At 35.1% G+C, this 15,363-nt stretch overlaps 1 protein-coding gene across 9 annotated transcripts in view; it reads right to left on the bottom strand.

Annotated features, from left to right (window-relative positions):
- Nucleotides 1–15,363, bottom strand: part of FRYL (FRY like transcription coactivator) — a 170,472-nt gene that overhangs the window by 46,535 nt on the left and 108,574 nt on the right. For all 9 annotated transcript variants that reach the window (XM_086746677.1, XM_086746676.1, XM_086746671.1 and 6 more), the window contains 12 exons: nt 14,324–14,415; nt 12,753–12,925; nt 12,092–12,252; nt 11,428–11,538; nt 10,350–10,504; nt 10,011–10,110; nt 8,711–8,879; nt 7,732–7,991; nt 6,667–6,807; nt 4,684–4,852; nt 3,328–3,412; nt 1,523–1,635 (listed from right to left, as the gene is read on the bottom strand). In XM_086746677.1, the coding sequence (XP_086602803.1) occupies nt 1,523–1,635; nt 3,328–3,412; nt 4,684–4,852; nt 6,667–6,807; nt 7,732–7,991; nt 8,711–8,879; nt 10,011–10,110; nt 10,350–10,504; nt 11,428–11,538; nt 12,092–12,252; nt 12,753–12,925; nt 14,324–14,415 (1,729 nt within the window). The remainder of the gene's footprint in view (nt 1–1,522; nt 1,636–3,327; nt 3,413–4,683; nt 4,853–6,666; nt 6,808–7,731; nt 7,992–8,710; nt 8,880–10,010; nt 10,111–10,349; nt 10,505–11,427; nt 11,539–12,091; nt 12,253–12,752; nt 12,926–14,323; nt 14,416–15,363) is intronic.

Raw genomic sequence — 15,363 nt, 5'->3', positions numbered from 1 at the left:
TCCTCGACTGGAAGTGACAAATGTCTTACTGACAGAAAATGTGAATTATCATCTGCTTCAGGATACTCAGTGTTGCTATCACAAAGCAAACAAAGATGAAAACAAATGCACCTGTGATACTGGATATCACTCATCCAAGCAGTAATAAACACACGGGCAGCCCAGAAGGTCCACCAACCCGTTATTGACCCAAAGTTTAGCAGATCTGAATCAGCATGTGCAGCTTTTACAACAAGCTCTCTAGAGGACTTTATGTTCCACTTTCTTGAAAGAGGCAATACAAACCACAAATTCACTCTAACCTTTACGGTCTGGACAGAATTAGTCATTAAGGAGTGCATAAGGAGAGATCCCAATAGCCTCTGTTGCTTTAATACAGCATGGGACACACTAGGTTCCACACTGACATCCAGTGTTCAACATGCAGAAATTTATATCCTGTTGTTCAGCAGCACAAGAAAGGTCAGGAAAAGACAGTACTGTATCATGTGTTGCACCATACCCAAAAAACTTAACCAATAGCAAAATCAACTGTCAATAAAAAACTGAGTGAAACCTAACAAGATAGTCTGTGGGAGCACTATAATGATCTGCATCAGACTGAATTCTATCTGATAATCCTATGCACGGTTAAAGTACAAAGTCATTTTAGTTACTAACAGCTTGTTAGATGAAACAAGAGTTTCAGCCAAACGAGTACTCTGACAAAGCATAAAGAACCCACTAACGTTACGCATCATTTACCGTCTGACCACTGTCCTCATTTTTGCCTGATTACATGACCTGTTTAGCTTTCCCTAGCATTGCACTGGTACAAAAGTAGCCACAGTTAATAAGCCTCCGTTAAAGAAAAGTCTCCAAAAGTATACAGAGTTTCAGGAGAGATTTCTACCTCCTTCCTTACCTCTGCACCTCAGAAAAAAAAACAGATCACAGATCACAAAAAATAACCCAAAACACATTTTCAAAAGCTTGAAAATTAGAGGTACACAAGATCGTTTTCCCGTGCTACATTTTCATTGCTATGGCTTCTCAGAAAGTTTTGTACTCTTTTCTTCAAACAGGCCGAGGACTGCTATCACTTAAAAACACAATTACTTCTAATTGTTTTTTTTTCAGATTCTTTTCTATAATCTTTTTCCTCATTCATTTCATCTTCCTCCTGCTAATCTCTCTCCTGTTTCTTCTGCCAAACCATCTGTCTATCTTTGGTGTTGGTACTGTCAAAGAAAATAGTAAAACTACTTCATTTGGGAAGGTGTTCACAACTTATTCCAGAGTATAAAGGAAGGAAAGAAAGTGTATTCTCTTCCTTGCATATTCTATTATAATCAAATATATGCTAGACTAAAATAGCAGTACTAATACCAAGGCATGTACAAAACTAATATTTTTTAAATAAGTTTGTCCAAAAACCACTGATAATGCCTATCTCCTCACGTTTCACAACCTTCAGAAAAAGTATTAACTTGTGAAAATTTTGTTTTCTGTCTATAGAAATATTTTTAAATAAGAATATTACTTTTTTCCTCTTCATATGATCCTCCAGAGCTGCTGCTGTAGCGAGATTCTAGTCTGTGGTGCTGGCGGTTTAAGTTACTGTTCAACCCACTGTAGATGTCTAGATGTACATAACTGTAGGAACAAATAAAGCAGCGTTAGTAACTGGCATTCTGTGACAAAAATTAATCAGAGCCTCTCAATAAAACTCTATTTCAACAAAACTAAGTATTATGCAAAAATATTTCATCTTACAAGGACAATGAATATGATACCAAACCACCTCAGCTGTATAAAACACCTCCTGTAGCAATGCTAGATAAGGAGATTCAAGGAGATAATGCACTATAAATTACATTTCTGTTAGATCATTTTCATTAACATTTAAATACATTGAAATATTTGTTACCATTATACCTAAGTAAGTTTTTCTCGCTGTTAAGCAAAATATCCCTTTTTGATCTGGCACAGACGTATACACATGCACACACACTCTTTCCAAGATCCTACCTCATTAATCTGATAAAATACAAAGAAATCAGAGAAATAAAAGTGCTAAAAGCACAGTTTCCAAGCTGTTTCTACATAAGTTTCTAAAATTCTCTCCTCCTCGCAAGCCCAGGACGTACATCATGTGTCTTATAAAAAAAACATATACCTGAGGAGTAGGGTAGACAACCCTACAGTGTACGCCAAAACTTGCAGACACTTTCAAAACTGCCTTCAATACTTGGTAGTTTTTTCAGCTCCAGTCCCCATAGCAGCCAAATACTTGTCTGTGCCTTGCTAGTCTGAATTCTGAATTACACCTCAGATTTCATAGTCTTCTGTGATTTATTTTCACCCCTTCCCAATTTAATTGAAGTATTGGAGTTGTCTCTATCAATATATTCACTAATCTAAAAACATTGACATAATTATCCTCAGGAAGAAAAAAGTGTTCAACTGGGAAATTATATTGTAAATGTAATTACTAAGGCTCTCAAACAAGTCATCACAAAATAAACTGCTTAGTGAATTTATCACATAGCAGCTACTCCACAGTAACGACACTTTTTTGTGCACACTTTTTCTCATACTAATTATCAAATCCCTACTCCCTTTTCACTTTAAGGTTAGCTATCTCATATTTAGCACAAAATGTGAGCATTCTCACAATTACTGCTGAGCTGAGTCCACACTTTGACTAAGTCCAGGTGAGCTGTTTGCTTTCTACTACCTTCACATCAGTACCATGGTCTGGCAAATTTTTCCAAAATATTGTTCTTAAGAAGTTCAAAAACTAGAGAGGGAGGCATCTATTTTAAAGCTAGCTGGAAGGGATGTTGCCACAGATACCAGGCATCCAAATACCATAACTGGGAGAAAAAACTAGCTTTCAACACATGGGCATTGTTGATTTATAGTGAGCTAGGAAGCATATTTGTGAATTGGCTACATTACTAAACTAATAACATTCATCCTTGATGTATCCATATCCATTTGCACTATAATTTCTCCCATGTAAACATACACAATCCAGTGCAACAGTAGCTAATTTAGGCATCAATAACAGTATAACTACAGTAATACAAAGCCTGACCTGGATTGGTCCCTTAGCTTATTCAGCTTATTCTACAGCTTTCTGAATTTAAATTACAATTGAGGCTCCTACTGTTCATCCCAAATAGCATTCCAGTTCTGTTGCTTAAAACTTGTAAAACTTAGTCATGTATTTCCTGCAAAGTAGACATATCTGGAGCCATAGAGATGCCAAGTATTACAGGAATTCCTACACCAGGAATTCCTGTAATCCAGCTAGTTACTGCTCTTTGAGGAGATACTTACTTCTCTTCAATATTGTCTTTTATATGTTTATTGTCAGGGTTGCCATCTGTGGGAGCTACCATTGTATTGCTACTAGAAGTGGTACCTGTGAATTATGGACAAAGAAAAAGATTGGTCAATAAAAAAGAAAAGCAGTCTTGAGCACTACATGATGACCTTTATTTACTTGTCCATGCCAAGAGCCCTAACCAGGTTCATACTACAGCAACTGGCACAAATACAAACTGAGCCAGAGAAGTTATTTTCACACACAGGAAAAAAAATGTTATTTAGACAAAAAGATTCTGAGCTGTTACCATAATTTCACTAACTGGAAAAAAAAAAAAAAAAATCTATTCCAGGAATCACTGCGTCGTCAATGTAAATTAAGTAAAAAGGCTTGGTTTTGAAGCAGGATCTAGAGACTTGTTTCCTTCTTTCCTGTATGCTATTCCTCACAGTAATCTGTAAAATGTAGTTGGACTTTGGTATGCAGCAATTCAAACCAGAAACAGATTAGGGATTAAAACCAAACAGCCTGCAGTGAAGCTTGTATAATTTCCTTTCTAAGAGAAACTTGCAAGAATCACACTGAATAGATGACCACAATCGGAAGTATTTTGCACCCTCCCAACAGATTGTGCTACTCTCAATTACACTTAAATGCAAGAGCCACACAATTTTTTTTTTCACTCTTTGTAAACACTTTCATGAACAAGTGCCAATTGATCCACCTTGTGATCCAGATAATCCCTATGTGATAGATCCAGGTTGCTTCGTAACATTGACATCTTTGCAGCACAAAAGCTAAGTCCTTGCTTTGATACCCTCCCATCCATGTCTTTTGTGGCTCACTTTGAAAAGTGCTTCGTCAAAACCAGACAGCTTTTCCCCACATTTCTCAGCATGTTCTTGGATTGAAGCACAAGACAGACACTTTTTATCTTTTCAGTGGCGGTTTTCTTTGACGTTTGATCTATTGTCAATTATTTACAGATAAATTCTCCTAAGTAAGTTTATTTAAACTGGAATAACTTAAATGGATTTAAAACTATACACATTTTCCCAGTTGTTTGACTGAATTGACATAAAAGTGATACAGTGAAAGTGAACAGTGCAAGATCTGAACACAAAGTCTAACACATATATTAATAGAAACTTGTTACTTGTGAACCTATCGGATGTTCTTTAATAAGAACTCTGGGTACATCAAAAACTGCACATCTTGTAAAACAAACTTTGTACCTTAATTTATTTTTAGAAACAGAACATTGTACTCCTATTTAATACTTACAGATGAACTCCAATATTATAACTGATTCATAATAGCATGTTTATCATTGACAATAATAAAAGCTTACATTAATAAATCCTCACCTGAAGTGACAGAGGGGATTTTGTAACTGGAAGTAATGCGGTAATATGGTGGATTATCCATATGGGTGACTCCTGAGCTGACAGGGTCTGTAAGCTGAAGTTCACTCACCAGCTCTTCTAGTAGTTGCATTGTTTTATCTCTACCCAAATAAACAATAACTTTCTTTACCTGCCATCAAAAAAAAGTATATATATATATATATATATATAAAAAAAATAGTATGTACACAAACAAAATTCTTATTGCAGTGACTTGATTATAAAAAAAGGAAGTTAAGAGACTTGAGTACCGCAGATTGTTAGAATCAGTACCTACCTGCACTGCCAGTAAGGATACACACAACCTACTCTAGTTCTAAAAGCAAACAAAATTGCTTTCACAACTGTCAATAACAAGCATCGTAAACATATCACAAGAGTAAGAAAGTAAGTCTTCTGAGTTCAACAACAGTTATTTAAGAAGCAAAAGATTTTCTTACAAAGGTTTTAGCAGCATCTGAGATCAACACTGAAGCAAATATATTCTGGTATCATTTCTTTTTGATACCTCACAGTTTGTTCTACACTATTTCTTCTCCAGCAGGTATCATATTTTTCCTCATGCTGTTTTGCAATGCTCTCACATATGCCTTGATAAAAAATGAATTTGTTTTTGAGAGTGCGTAGAGTGTTTTTTTAAATTTTCTTGGAATATTTGGTCATGCGAGAATAACCACACTGTCCCTAGGTTGCATGACAGGTGCTTTATTTTACTATGTTATCTGTCTGCTTTTTAGCACTACCTTAAAACATAGCATTGGAAAAAAACGTCTAATTCCCAAAATGCTCAAGGCCTTTATATGCTCTGATAAGAATAAACACCTAACTATAACAATATTTTATTAAGCATATAGTAATTAAGGATTCTCCACTACATCTTACTTCAGCAAAATTATCCTGGTCACTGCTAAGCAGCAGCAGCTGGCTGCTAGTCAGTGATTACTCTAGACATATTTTTCCTTCTGACACTTTCTTGAGTCATTACTGCTCAATGATTTTTTTTCCATCCTTTGCGAGAACTCAAAGATGAATGGTAAGCAAATGATCCAGGGCATTTGACTCATGGAATTACTTTGTCACCTTGTTCAAACTGTACATGCAAAGATTTTGGGCTACCACATTAAGCTAGATTTCATGATTTGCAATGAAAATAACCACCAATCAATTAAAAACTTAAGCTGTCCTCAGTAAGAATTTAATAATAATATAGGTACTGATTGTTTACTTCATATCTAGTTTTCTGGACTATTAGCATTACTATAATAATTTTCTAATGAAAGTATTACTTATGGAACTATCTTAATTCTTCCTAAGGGTGACTAACTGTTGCAGTAGATTTGTGGTTTATGACAGAAAGTTGTTCAGTGTATACTCCTAATAAAATTAATCTAAGTTTAGCAAACCCTTACATTTCCTCTTTATGACAAAGGAACAAAAACATGCTAAGACACATGCAGACATTTTAATAGGTCTTTTCCATTTTTTATTATTTATTCACTAAATAAGGTCTATGGTCCACCTAGTATACCCTGTATTTTGACAACTTGTAACTGATAAGACAGCTAGTGGACTGTTTCAGACTTACTAGCTTGAGTCAAAATGCAATAGTAGGTAAATTGTCTAAAGGAAACTTCAGCTATCTTTAAGCTGTGATATTGTTTCTGTTTTTTTTTTCCTTTCCTCAGCTCATTTCATGAATGTTGGGTTTAACCGAAACCGATACTGAACTCTGGACAGAGATGTCAAAGTAACTCAAACAAAATAACTTATTTTGCTTTCTTCACAGTATTTAGTGGTCATAAAATATGGGGCTCAAAAATATGGTTGAGATTTTGATACTAGAAATCCTACCTCACATTTTTTGTTTGGTCATCTTTGCTGCTAGACACACAACTAATTTTAAAAATATCAACAGTAATAAGGAGAGACATATCACATACTCACATAAGGCAAAAGGCTGGGTTCACTGTTCACTCCACAGATACTGATCAAGAAGTGCAAAATTATTTTCAGATTCTTTGGCCAGCTGTCAGCCAAGGTAGTCCAGACATTTTCTATCTCTGACCAGGCCACTTCATCACCATACTAGAAAACAAAATAAATATCTCTCCTGAAAACTCCAATAGAAAACACTGTATTTGAAAGTGATCTGTATAGACCAAGGGGGACAGGCTTTGGAAAAGGGAGACATAAATCCTGTAAGAAGCTGTTGCCTTTTTAACATTCCAGAATGAAGCTTTCACATATATTCATATTTATAAACACATTCTGGAAATATCTGTTTTCTTTTACATCTTTAGATACATAGAAACCTAAATATAACTGTACATATTTTTATATATATATAAAATATATACTTTTATACATTATATATCTATACAAATATTTATTTATTTATATGTGAATTTATTCCTACTTGTATATATTTATTTACATATAAATTTTTAAAAAGCCATCTAAATTTAGCAGAGAGTTATTCTCCCAGTTGTGACAATCCTGAATAAAATTCCATGGACCACAGGCTGCCAAGAGTTTTTAATTTGTAGCTGAAAACATGATCTCTCATCAGTGGGATTCAAAGATATCAAGAATTGGCAGGAACGCTGCATATGACCAATACTTTTTCCCTGTTGGAAGTATCTATATCACAGGAAAGAAGAGGATCTATCACAGCCTCTGGCAACAAGATCTATTCCAAAACTCCACTTTGAGATCACAGGTGTACAGGCGACTTGGTATTATCTATCCAGGTAGACATCTATATCGCAAAATAACAGTTAGATGCTGTTACTAGATACAAAAATTACTGTAACATTTATATTACAAATGATGTATTTCTCGTAATACCTCAGAACTATATGGTACAGTTATGGTACACAAGCAACTCAACAAATATGAACAATAACTGTTGAAAGTTTCGTAACACAGTATCTCTGAATAGTATTTTCTCATGCCCTAAACACAAAAATCCACTGGAATAAGATGGAGCACTTAAGTAATTTGCTTTACCTTTGCAGTCATATACATCAGGTTGTTCAGAACCATAGCTGTAGCCTGTGGTGATCCCCAGCCTTCTCCTCGTAGCCATCGTCTACTGTTCACCATTATTTCTCTGTCTTTCAAAGGATCTTCTTCATCTTCATCTTGCCGACGAATGGTTGGCAAAGGTTTCAAGTCTACCAGCTCAATATTGTTCATCCACGGCAGCAGATAATGCAGCATCACCTGTCTCCCAGCTGGGTGAGCTGTTTGGATTCTCTGACTTACTTCTGTCATTCAAAATTTAGGTATATATATGAATTGCAAATCAGTAACGAGAACTGTCTTGGTAATAACAGCAACAGCCATAAGCCAGTAGACCATATTGATATAAAGTAATGCTGCTACTGACATAAGTTTTTTGTTGAGCTGACTAGAACCATTTCATAATGGTCTGCAGTCTCACTTGGCAGAGCTATTTGAAGACACTGCTGTGTGTTGAAGAAACCATATCAGTATATGCATATGTATATTTTCCTCTAATTGGAGGAGGGAACTGAAAACCCAGAGCATGTAAAAATGTACCAAGTTTTGCAAAAAAAGCACTTAAAATTTTTTCTTCCACATATTAGTCCTAGTAGTTTTTTTAATTGATGTGAGAAGTTATTATTCTGCAATTGTTTAAGAACGCTACAGAATAATATTTTAAAGTAATTTACACTAAATAAGAAAAACTGGGAAACAACAGAAGAATAATTTTAAAAGGAGGTGCAAATTATTTCTCTATTGTGATTTTTCATGGTTATTAGAAAGTTGGTAAAAGTATCTTTGATTCATGTCGTTTTCTCTTGGACATATTTAAAATACAAGTAATAGAAAAAAAGATCATACCTTGTTCTGATTTTAGTGAATTGCACATAAATTTACTATTGAAAAATAAGAATTACATGTTTTGTACAATGCTTTTGGCTGGATAAAGTGGTCTTTTTTGTTTGTTTTAAAACCATACCTGAGAAGATAGCAAGTGTTAGTTCAGGATAAGTCCTTGCTAATTCTTCTGACAGTTGATAATATGACACAGAATACAGATGCGGCAAAGGAGAAGGCTGACCCAAAACCCCATCCGTCCGCTGGACTTCCAGTTTGTGAGCATAACGGAACATCTTTGGTTCCAAGATCTACAACAATAACGTTCAGAAGCTAAGTATAGAGCTACAATGAAAATCTTCAGATTAAAATCACCTTTTATGTTCACATTATCTACTCTCATTTAATATTTCCTATCTATACAGATTTCCATACATGTACAGTATTCACCAACACTGTGCTAATTTCACAGAAGACTAGCTAAGACTCACTCCACTTGAAGAGTCTCCAGTAATAAATTTCAGAAATCTGCTTTCACAAAATATTATGTTACTTATAAATTCCTCTATAACAAAATGTGAAATACTATTGAACACTTGTATTTCCAAACAATATCAATTTCTGCTCATCTGTGAGACATGTATAGGAGCAACATAATCTTTGATGTGGCAGAGATGCAGCAGGAAGTTAACACAGTTTGATACTTTAAGTCAGTTTTGGCTGATCTTAAGCAGTGGTGTTCACTTGAGAAGAAACATGGGGCTGAAAGGGAGGGTGGTGTGAGTGCTGACCTATCAACAGGGGTGCGACTTCAGTGGGTACTTTACTGTTGAGTGCAGCTGACAACAAAAACCTTTGGAAAAAACTCTAAGACCTAAGGTCTGAGCCACCGATTTATTTATTTATGTTAAGCACTAATGCTGCCTGTAAGATTAAGCTTACCCCTAAATGACCTAAGAAAGGAATATACAGAAGTAAATTAAATGGCTAACAAGATTTTCACTATCATCTCTCCACACAGATGGATGAAAAAATGTTTGGTATTAATGCAAAAATTAGAAACTGACTGCTACCTCAGCAGATAGAGTAAAGGGACAGGAAGCAGCATGCTTCTCTCTGAGGTGCTTTTGGACAAATGGAGCTATATACCTCTCTGTTTCAGGGACAAACAAGAAGAATCTTAATTTAGGTTTTGTCTCTTGAAAAAGCAGATATTATGAAAATACAAGTCTTGAGTGCTTAGTTCATGAAAACAAGACACACTTCCACTTAAGTCGATCTGTGCCAAGTAAGGATCTAGACTAACTATGTATTAAAATAGAGAAAAAAAATATATACACATTGTACTTCATTACTGAAGTGAAAACCAAATAACAGGGGTTTTTAAATGTACAGAGACAATTCTTATTTTAAAATTAAAAAAAAAAAAATAGCTTACAAACCTGTAATAGTTGCATAGCAACTTCATAGATAGCCCTAGTAGAATCAGCTGCTTTAAATAGTATCAGATTCAGGAGGGTCACTGTATCACACTGGTAATCCCTAGGGGAAAATGGCAAGTGTGAAATAAGTAAAATTACATTTGGCTGTTTAAAATTTGAATTTATTAAAGTTTAATTTACAGGGGGTATGGTATGGAATAACACAACATTTTGAAAAGTTTCTCTAGTAACATATACACACAAACAGGGGTGAGCTTTTCTTTTTGGGGGAAGGAAAAAACCCAGTTCTACATGAAAGCACACTTGAAAATGAAAGATTTTGAAAAAACACTGTAGTACCTGTTTTGGAACACGCTGGCTATGGCTTTAAAACAGCCAGCTGCTACCCGCTTGGAACCTGTGTAACACCGGTCTACAGCCCAGTACATGAGGTTACTCTGGTCAGGGTTGAGTTCCAAGAGCAGCATGACTGCCTCACAGCCTAGCTGATGAACCTGTATTGCAGAAAAGAATCAATATATATTTACAAATATAGAAAAAAGGGCCAGCTTACAAAAATGGCATAAAATACGGAAATAGATATTTAATTTAAAAACCAACTGCAATACACAATTTGTTCCATCTAAAACCAATGACAGCACAGCTTAAACTAAAACCAGGTAATTCCAAACTGTTTAATTTTCAACTTGCACACACAGTCATAAATCAGTGAAGCAAATAACTGGATAGATCTACTGATTTTTTTTGCCTCTTCAGTTCCAAGGCTACCTTGAGCTATTTACTATTTTCATGCGTCTTACTACAAGCTGAATACTAACCTGAAAGCAGATACAGAAAAGCACTTAAATATATGCAGAAATTCCAATGGGACAGATCCCAATTCCAAGGGATACATCTACATGGAAACTTGCACGTTCTCTTGAATCAAAGCAGCCCACTGAAGCTGTATTTTTATGTAGTCATAGTATTAGTGCAACGGAGGCCCTATCTTTTGAATCTAAATCTTGCCTTACTGTCTAAATGTAAAGCTTGGTCTTTGAAAATTCACAGGACCCTCAACGGACTCTAGAGTCTCACAAGAGTTCACGGTCCAAATCTTACCTCCTTTAAATTTCTAAAAGATCTGCTTATTATTACAACTTAACCTAGCTGATCAGTTTGTAAACGATACGTAACATTTCACTCCTTGCCCTTTCCTTTTCCATTCTTCTGCTTTGTCTGTTTGTAGACTGCGATTAGAGACTGCCTTCCTCAACAGGGTAAATATGCACATTAAGGACAGTGCAAAAATACTACTAAAACAGCTTTGAGCTTAAGCCACTCTAAAGCATTTAGGCCAATCTGACCACAAAACTCATTAAAGCTTATGTTGAGGGCACCGAGAGTTGCAAACCAATGTTGACACTGCCTGTATTACCTTTTTATCTTGTGAATCCAAAATATTATCCAGCCATTTGTATAAATAGCCATCAGATGAGAGCCCGACGTTATCTGCAACAGGGCCACAACACAGTACAGCAGACATAGCCTTTAGAAAGTAATTGAAAAACACTACATTTTAATAACTCAGATACAGGAAGTGCTTTTACCAAGTCCATTAAATTACGAGAAAACTAACTTCTATTCAGTCAAGGGAGGAAGACCAAGGCTAATAAAAAAAAAAAAAAAAACCACCTGTTAAACATCTTATTCAAGAAATTGTGAAATAATCTTTTTCTCAACTCCAAAGTACAAGGAACTGTCAATAGAAAAATGCTGACATATGTAAGAGTTAATATGTCAGTTTGATTATTAATGTACTTTTACATGAAAGTCTTTCTCCTTAGGCAACTGAGGATGAAAGTCACCAGAAGTGAACATTTACTAGTAATTTTAAGAAACTCTTATAGCAAGTGTGATAGTTTACAGTATGGAAAAAGCTGAACTGTCATAAATACACGTGTAGGCAGAAGAGAAAAAGAACTAAGTCATGAATGGCAATAAGGATGTGAAAAGCACATCCCAAAAGTCCAAATGTTAAATTTGCATTAGAAAAATCAACATAACAATCTATTTCCAAAATTCAAAAAGTGTTAAAATACCTTTAATGCACAGTATTGGTGTCTGTTTATTCGCATGTTCCTATCACTATATCTGTCCAGGGGAGTAAACATGATACTAAAAGGACCTGCCCAATGACTGAACAACATAAATAGACTGTGGCGTAGACTCTGCTGAGGAAAGACACTTCTTCTCTGGTGTACTGTAAGAAAAGCACACAGTTAGACACACTCCTCTTGTCATTCTTTAAAATAAAGCATGTAAACAGAAACAGACCCAAACAATGTATATAAAAGGAATAAATCAATGTAAAGACACATTATTTCAACATCATAATAGCTGGATGTAGGTTTATTATTGTCCTGTTTAATGCCACTAGAGTACAAGAAAAAGCTATTTATTAGTCTAGAAAATGTAAATACACTGCCAACCAACAAGACTTTCACTAAAAAAAAATAAAATTACTTGTATGCTTCCAAACAGTACCAAAAATGCCCCTTACTCATGCTGCTAAAGTTATAGTCAAAATTGATGGCATGAAAGTATTCTGAAACTTCAGAGAAAAAGTGGATTTTTGGTTGGCTGGTTTTCGGGGGGTTTTTTTTGTTTGTTTGTTTGGGGTTTTTGTTGTTGTTGCTTTTTAAAATAATGTCCTGCATATTAAATACAGTCATCAGAAGTTAATAAAGAATTTTTACATACCTGGAACATTTTGAATGATATTTGCCACTAAGGCACTAAAATGGCATCGAATATCTTTCAACGTATCAGAATCCTTTTCATTTTCCGCTTCTAGGAGTTGTCTTGTTAGATCAACATACTCAAGTAAAGTGTTGTTGAGGGAATGTGTTTCATTATCAAGGCCACCACTCGCACTTAAAAATAAAATTTAAAAAAATAAAATAGTATGATAAATACATACAATGATTTTTTAAAACAATCCTTATTTTTTTAATCTTTAAAAAACATTCCATAACCACTCCAAATATTTAATTCAAATATATTTCTTCACCTACCTTCTATTTCAGTGTTTAACAAAATGCTCCAGTGAAATAATTACTACTATTTGACTATAAACATCTATATTACATACTGATTTTTGGGAGTCAGTCAAGGTGTTCAGCACTTCATTGACCATTAGCAGATTAAAGCAATTTAATAATTTTACATATTCATTTCCCATCTTCTTCGCTTTAGCATCTGACTAGACGTCAATACTAAACTAAATAAGGAGATTCAAACCTGCCTTCCTTTGAAAAACAATTGTTAGAAGGGTGACTCCTTTCCTCTCAGCTCCCTCCACCATTTTTCCACACTTGTACTCAACACAACTATAAAGGATGCCTTGCACACCAAAGGCAAGATGAGGAGGTTTACAGTAGCCCTTAGTTGCTTGCTAGCTTCCACCACAGAGTCAGACTGTCCTCAGAGAGAAAAGTGGACAAAGTTCCAGGGTGCAGACTGTGGTAAGGAGATATTTTACTAATTAAACACCAGTGAGTACCTTAAAAGATAAGAAGGGAGAGTACAATTTTAACGGCTGGACTCTGAAACATCAGTATGCCAAAAGGAAGAAAGGCATTTCAGCAATGCTTCTGAGGCAACATTCTGAAATACACTGCAGTAGTTTGCTTAAAGACTGAGAATTTCACACTGACTATATTGCTCAGGTTGACAAATAAATATTTAAGTACCATTGTCTATCAGAATGGGAGGAGCTAGCCTCACCACATCCCAGCCTACTTGCTCTCATACAATCCCACCTGCATGGAAATAATTTGGAAGAGACTTCTTTCAAAGTGTCCTTACACAAGTAGGGTAAATTGAGAAAAAAAATACAAAACCCAGTTAATGTTTTGCCTCCCTCAGAAAGAAGATAGCCCAGTACTAATGAGCAGTAGCCTTCTCTGCATAGGACATGTTGAGTAGCATCAGGACTGCAGGTGAGGAAGAATTCCAGACTGATTATGGAATAGTTGTACCTTGTTTTCTGATTCACACAACCGGTACAAGTTTGAGTACACTGTCTGTTCAAAGCAACATCCCAGGGAATAGTAGCATTTTAAATAAAACACAGACTGCTGTGACAAAAAGCATGGTGGAGGAGGGATTAGAAAGCCAGCAAAATTCCAAGGTTTATAAAACCATGTCTATTTATTTAGTGGTATACTAAAACTCACTGAAAAATTTGGCATGCTTATTATACTGGGTCCTAAGAATACTAGTGACTTAATTCAGAAGCATAAACAACATCTCATCAGTGCCACCCCTACCTGTGACTAATGACACCAGCATCTGCCAACAGTTCAAATATTCGTACTAGTTGTACTCGTAAAATATCTCGACGCCTGCGTCGTTTCATGTTCTATTCAACAGAGGAGACACAAAATTAAATCAAGCAGAGGAAAAACTAAGTATAAAATCAGCGTGGCATACAAAAGCATTATTATATCTGTACTACAACTGGCATCAATTATCAGGGTGCCAATCTTTTAAGACAAGTTACCAAAATTGCTAGCAATTTTAATAAACCCGACAATGAATACAATTTTTCCCTGTTGCAACTCCAAGATATACTAAGTTCGCTATTACATGTGTTATCAAAATAATATGTTTTTGTCAGTCTCCTGTCACAAAGTGCAACACATTGAACGATGAACTGAAGTACAAATGCCAACCTTTCTATATATTTGCATGCAAGACTGACTAAACACCCTATAGCCCAGTAACATTTTGAAACAGAAGTGAGGTTCCTTCCCATCATCTGTACTTAATTATGTATTTATTATTAATAAGAATATGACAGTTATCACAAAAAGGACTAAGTAATCATCTGTGAGTTAGTGTTTGCAGAGATTATTATTCCTATTAATACCTACTGAGGCTTCTAAACCCTGCTGTAAAACATGCTCTCCATCAGAAAACTTCTAGTCATAGCTGTCATTAAGGTGAGCTTACAGGCTTTTTCATTTAAAAAAAAAAAAACAAAGTTGGCAGACAGTAGAACTTAATGCTATGTCTTAGGTACTACTAATTGTGGGCCTGTTACGGATGATACAACAAAGTAACAACTGTGTAAAACTATGCTTAGGTAAAAGGAATTAAAAGAATGTGGAAAAGCGTACAGTAATTTTTTCATCATTTGAAACAAAATGGCTTTGATACAGGAATAATACAGAGCTCAAAAACAAACACAAAGCTTTTCTAATGTAAACACCTCACAATCATTTAAAAAAGTAACATCTCACCTTTCTATCTGTTATAGTGACAGTTTTTTGGTGCAGAAATTAAAGAATATAACTAAAATTTCTCT

This window comes from Chlamydotis macqueenii, chromosome 4 (genome assembly GCF_036417535.1).
Source record: "Chlamydotis macqueenii isolate bChlMac1 chromosome 4, bChlMac1.mat, whole genome shotgun sequence".
Taxonomy (NCBI): domain Eukaryota; kingdom Metazoa; phylum Chordata; class Aves; order Otidiformes; family Otididae; genus Chlamydotis; species Chlamydotis macqueenii.
Note: the sequence above shows the minus strand (reverse complement) of the source record. Positions and strands in the feature narration are given on the sequence as shown.